The sequence below is a fragment of the Armigeres subalbatus genome, chromosome 2 (assembly GCF_024139115.2).
Source record: "Armigeres subalbatus isolate Guangzhou_Male chromosome 2, GZ_Asu_2, whole genome shotgun sequence".
NCBI lineage: Eukaryota > Metazoa > Arthropoda > Insecta > Diptera > Culicidae > Armigeres > Armigeres subalbatus.
This window is the reverse complement of record NC_085140.1, coordinates 109679264-109685822: the sequence shown is the minus strand read 5'-3', so window position 1 is coordinate 109685822 and position 6559 is coordinate 109679264. Positions and strand designations below refer to the sequence as shown.

Sequence of the window (6559 nt, the reverse complement as noted above, 5' to 3'; positions counted from 1 at the left end):
ACAAATAAATTTTTCGTACAAGAAAAACAACACGAAAGTTTTTTTTGGCCTTTTTCAAAGTGTCATAAATTAAAGGATTTAATTCAAAAAGTGAGTTCTAATGCGTATTTACACAGTAAATCTAATCTATTTTGAGGCCTAATGTCGATTGCCATCAAAATTTTAGCGCGAATTTTTTTTTCTTCCTGTTCCAAAAAGGCTGCGAAATTCGGTTGTGGGCACCTTTATTGGTTCGGTTAGGGGCACCCTCATTTTATTGATAAATCATTTAATATCGTTTTACTTGTCCTTTAACTTATTTTTAATAACGTTTTAAGGCAGTTTTTATAATTAGTTTGACATAATTGTTCGAAATAATGAGTTTATTTAATATTTTTGTTCTTTGGGCATGTCTAGTCATTATACACACACTTTTTGGAACAAAGCGTTGACCGATTTGCTTGTAACAAGTTGCATTCGACGGGGAATGCTTTCCCATTATTTCCTATTGAAAATTGGTCAGATCGGACTATGGGATCAAAATTTTTGGCCAAAATATTATTTTTTGAAATGAACGAGAAAGGCACTATTGCCGCTAGGGTGATTAATCAGGATTTTTTTTTGACTGTGATGCATACCAATAAAACGTAAATCAATGAAAAATTAAACCCCATTTACCTAAAGTGCTATTTTAGACCTTTCTTATGTGATTTTTTTCAACATCCTCCTTAATGCACCGAGGGAGGCATCATCACTGCTAGGTGAATTGATTTGAGTTTTTTTAGCGTCTCCTGACTTTTAAAATGAATAAACTATTCCTTGTCTTTAAATCTGGGTGGTTTTTATTCATGCTTCTTTATTTTTAGTTATTTTTTCAAGGGTGCCCACAACCGAATCACGAAATGAAAATGTCCAATAATGTCAAATTTTCTAAATTGTCAATATTTTTTTCTAAATCGATGAAATCATATTAATTTCTTTGCTAGTAGTAAGGTTATAAGTTTGGCTTTCGATTGCTATGCAAATGTCGACATAAGATCAACCAGGGCCAAAGTTATGGAGCAAACACAAGAGGGTGCCCACAACCGAACCTCTTCCCCTATATGTGAGCACGATTTACAGCGAAGAGTGCCTCAAGAAGCCTTTTTTTGCCATTCATAAGAAAACACAAAGTATCAAGTCTGTTTTGGCCTGATCTGGCTTCCTGCAACTACGCTCGAAACATGTTGGAGTTGTCCCTTGCTAACGGAGTTATATTTGTGCCAAAAGATATGAACCCATCAAATTCACCTGAACTACGCCTAATTGAAAAATTCTGGGCAATTGTGAAGACGAAACTTCGCAAACATCCCAAAATTATTAAAATAGAGCTGAGGTTTAAGAAAATTTGGGTAAAAACAACAGAAACATTGGTATATTGATTGAACAAAATTTGATGGGTGGAGTGAAGAGAAAGGTGCGCGCATTCGGGATGAATGATGAAATCGAATAAAACAAATGTTGTAAATCATAGCTCATTAGAAGTTTTTCATTCCCAGAAAATTTCAAGTAAATCCGATAATCGGTTTAATTTTGATGAGTAAATATGTGTGTGCCATTTTTATCGAATACACCCTTCATGTCTGTTGCGTGAAGCGATAGTTTGAACAAAATTTATTTCTGCAATAAGTTTAAAATTGGACATCCCTAGCCAAAAAGGTGCAAGCTAGATGGAAGCCAAAGACAAAGAATAAACCAGAAGTTGAACTGCGTTGCTTGTAAACAGGTAATTTCGTATAACATTTACCGAATATGTAAGTAACAAATTATGAGTAAGTTATACCTCAAAAAAGTTTTTTTCTAAAGCATTATAGATGATCCACATCATACATACAATTGTCTTTTTATGCTGGAAGAGTCGGTGGTCCAAAAAGCAACTTGGTTGTAATTATTGACAACTTTGCATAGAGGTTAGGTGATAGGACAATGCAACTGTTTTTTACAAAACTTCTTTAAAAAAAGATTTGAACTCGTATCTCGTAACGATATTAAATTGCATAGTTGCAAACTTGTCAAATATTTGTCTATCAACCGATTATCATGTAATTATCAGGGACTAAAAATAATGTAATCTTTGTTTAGGTATAACTAATTCACTATTCTTCAATACATTTGAATGCTTGAAGTTTTTTCTTTAATGAACACATAAAATTGTGTACAAGCCCTTAACCAACATTTCACTGAATTCATTCTTTCTCAACAATTTCTTATTTCATTGTCTCAGTCGATTATTTGACTTAATTAAGACCGCAATATCTACAGCACGAGTGTCCAGTTCTTTCACACAAGATTTTTTAACCGTAGCATCTTCCAGTCGGTGTGTGTTAAATCGTCGTCCAACTCTCTGTCAATTTTTAGCGCGTTTATAGTACTAGGAAAAGAATACTCCATTCGGTGTAGGTTCATCGAAGATCCCATCAAGTATAGTACTTTTATTATGCGATTTAGCGTAATGGTGTCTTCCAGACTTTTTATCAGTAAGGTAATGCGCTTCTTTGGGGGTATTCAGTCTTATGATTGTTCCTTGTAAAAGTGAGAAGAAAAAATATGTTCTCATCAACTTTACAACATGCAAGGTATGTGTTTTCACAAAATTTGTAGCCAAACTTTTCCTGAAAAACTAAGTCGTAGACGCCAAGAACGTAATTTCATTACTTTTGGAGATTTATCTCTATTTATGACAACAAGTGTTGAGCATGTTCTGTTCGTCATATAAGCGAAGCATACATGCATATGGAGCCGCATGGTGCATTGTGTCATCAACTCCTTGTGACGAAACTTTTTGTGCAAAAATTAAAGGTTTGTAATACTCTGCATACCAGTGAGAGTTTATTTGTATCAAATTATGATGAGGATAAGGCCTACTTGAAGTTTCACAGGAGTAATGGCAAAATTAGGAAAATTGATTTCTGCTTTAAACAGTAGGAAATGGTTTTTGATTAAACATATCTTACATTCGCTTACAACTCGTCAGTTCAGGTATTAAATCAAAGTCAAGTACTTATATTTTATTATGCGTATGAGACTGTCTGCCATAATTTGCTCCGTGTCAAGTTGCAGTTATTCCGAATATGACCAAAAAACCCATAAAAACTGTTATAACTTATAAATTTTTCAAGTCTTTAAGTTGCATCAGTCACTAAACGGCATATTACAGTTCTAAAGCTTTTCTAGAACACAAAAAAATTAAGAAATTAAAATTAAAATAAGATATGATGAAAAAAACATTTTTCAGGGCTTGTCGGCATAAAACGTGACAAATCTCCAAAGTTGGCGTATTCGACAAAGTTTTTCTGGAAAACTTTTGCTACAACTTTTGAAAAGACACAAATATTGTATGTTGTGAAATAGGAAATAAATCTAACTTTTAGGGGGATTGATCGTTTACACTTCACCTAAATACTATAACGAAATTAGGATTGTGTAAAACTTCGCTAGTAGCCCACTTCGGATTTCAACATGATTGACCATAAAATATACTTAGTTCCAATATTAAAATCAAATTGGCATTTGGTTCAGAAAAGTGCATTTTTTAAATAGGAAATTGAAAACGCAAGAGTCTAGTACTACCGAAAAAATTAACCCATAGCTTTTTGTGAATTTCCACCATTTTTTTTTTAATTTCTAGCAAACAGTTCTCCTGTTTCCATATTTTAATCAAAGAATTTTTACTTATTAAACGATTTTTTTCAGTAAATGTTTATCTTGTTATAAAAAATTGAAAATTTTGTCTCTGACAAGAATGGTCAGCTACGAACCACTGAAGACGGCTATTAAGATTCAAATACGTATCTGGTAAAAATACATAGTCATGGAATAGTACTAACTCGTTCTACAGCAAGTAATAAAAAATCGATGAATGGCTCCATTGAAGTCCTCCAAAGCTAACATGCAAATGGTCCCTGTATCATAAAAATCTGTATCGAAGGATTGAATGAAATTGGTCTTATCACAAAAGCCATTATAATAAGTATTTCCATCGATAGGGTTCGTGCAATGCCGTTCCGTGATTTATTAATTGAAATAACTCTGTTAACAACCCTTCTTAATCATTGTCTGTATTGATATTTATCTTCCTAATGGCAACCCATTGGAAATCTTTTCCCTACAATCATTTCGCTCACTAATTTGTTACCATCTTGGCCTAGCCGGTTTTTTACCGTCGTACTAATTGGATTCCGACCCGATGGCCTTAATTTTAATTACCTTTTCTTTTGCTTTTCCGCTTTTCTCGTAGGATTCTCAATTCAGCTAAGCGATTACCGGAACGTAAAATGTGAACCAACCATCGTCGCCACCACCACAGCCAACGGCACCAACATCAAGACCAACAACAGCAATAACACCATCATCCACAGCAACAGCAATAGCAGCGGCATTAGTCACGTGAAAGCTAATTCCTCAAGACATTTAACGGTAAGTGCTTCCTCAAACCATTCCGTCGTCAACCAGTCGTCGCCTTCGGCATCTTCAACAGTAGCATCGACAGCAGCAGCACTCACTGCAGTGCCAACGACGGTGCTAAAATCCAGCCGTAGCCATAATAATTATCCGAATAAAAGAGAACAACAGATGTTAATTTACACCCAGCCCCCATCTGATAAGAAAGCAGATAAATCACCCTCGCCTGTGACGCCCGTGGGCAGCAACTCATCTTCCACAGTCAGCAACGGCAGCAGCACACCAACAGGTCGTCAATCGTCGTCGACGGGCGGTTCATTACAGTACGATGCCACGTCGCCAATATTCCGCGATCGAAGCGTCGAAGAAACGGAAGCCGCTCATGATTTATTGTCCTTATCGCAGAGCCTACCCCCGCTTCCGGCGCCGTGCGTCGTGACAATCCTTCATCCCAGCACGGAACCGACCGTGAACTTTGTCACGTCTAGCACCCCTGCCAGCACAACGCCTAAGCCGCAATCCACGGACGGCCAACCGACAGCCACGCTCGTGCAAAATGGCAGCATCATAAACATCGTCGACGGCGGAAGCTACCAGTATCCCCCTGGATCCGGGCCGATATCGATGATAATTCCGTGCTACGAAATAACAACCACAAGTGTGCCCGTGGTGAAGACCATCACATCGGCCGCCCCACTTACTCCGCCCACCTCGGAGCACTCGTCCGACACGGAAAGCATAGGCTCTTCCCCAACTGCTCCGACGTCGGTGGTCTCATTTGTATCGTCTTCCAACCAATCCATCAAGCGTAAAAAAGCTTACCCCTCAACGACGCTTGTCGCACAAGGCAACAAAAAGGCCAACCTCACGGTATCGGAGCACTCGGTATCTTCAACCACCGTCCACCATCAGGGTCAAAGCAAACCAGTTGCAGCAGAGCTCTATACCTATGACGACCTCATTTCCAGCGATGGACGTTCGAAGAACCGGAAGAAACCTACAACCAATCCACCTCCTCTCATAGAGACAACCAACGTTCCTGCGGACCAAATCCAACCTCCCGTTGAACCTCCAACTCCTATCCCAACTGCCACATCCCCCAAAGGTAAATACCGGTGTCCTGAATGCGGCAAGACTTATGCCACCTCAAGCAACCTGTCGCGCCACAAACAGACCCACCGGAGCCTGGATTCGCAGTCAGCGAAGAAATGTCAGACCTGTGGCAAAGCGTACGTCTCCATGCCGGCGCTGGCGATGCATTTGCTGACCCACAAGCTGTCGCACAGCTGCGGCGTCTGCGGCAAGCTGTTCTCCCGTCCGTGGCTTCTGCAGGGTCACCTCCGTTCGCACACCGGCGAAAAACCGTACGGCTGCGGCCACTGCGGTAAGGCCTTTGCCGATCGGTCCAATCTGCGGGCTCACATGCAGACCCACTCGACCGATAAGAACTTCGAGTGCCAACGGTGCCACAAAACGTTCGCGCTCAAGTCCTACCTGAACAAACACCTGGAGTCGGCGTGCTACAAGGAGGACGACATGGTCGGCGGCCGGAAGATCTACCACAGCAGCCAGGAAATCGATCGGGACGAGGCACGGCAGCGGCAACTGCAGCAGCTGCAGGACGAGAATAGCAGCATGACCATCGATGTAGTTACGACGACGACGAACACCTGCAGCGGGTTCGAACGGTTGAAAAGGGGTCGCCTGGGCGAAGGGATGCGCAGCGATGATGATGATGACGACGAAGGCGGGGATGTCGATGAAGATGAGGTGATTGATGTTATTACGGCGTAAAGGGATTGGGTGTTGTTAGGGTACAATTGTTGAGATTCATTTGACGGTGTCGAACTTTTTCGTAATTGGAATGTGGAAAGGAATTTAGGCTATGATTGTTGGTTTTCCCAGTGCTATTTTTCTCACGCAGTTTTACGCTTTATTAGTGACCAATGAAGGCATTCCTGGTGGGGGTCTATTTGTCTATTGTGCTTGTTAAAACAAAGGAAATCAATGAAAAAAAAATCAAAAGTCGCGTAATTTTGAAAATCGCGTAGCTTTTTGTAAAATTGCTGCACTTGGCTCTTATAAAACATTCAAAATGTATTCCAGGTATCGAATCTCTGAAGTGCTAATGCTGATGGAC

General features: G+C 39.9%; 1 protein-coding gene across 1 annotated transcript; it reads left to right on the top strand.

Moving 5' to 3' along the window:
- Positions 1 to 2587: 2587 nt before the first annotated feature.
- On the top strand, positions 2588 to 6226 carry LOC134209146 (fez family zinc finger protein erm-like). Its single transcript, XM_062685128.1, has 3 exons — positions 2588 to 2594; positions 4256 to 4434; positions 4609 to 6226. The coding sequence occupies exons 1-3, from the start codon at positions 2588 to 2590 to the stop codon at positions 6211 to 6213; spliced, it is 1791 nt and encodes a 596-aa protein (XP_062541112.1). The 3' UTR covers positions 6214 to 6226.
- The last annotated feature ends 333 nt before the right edge of the window (positions 6227 to 6559 follow it).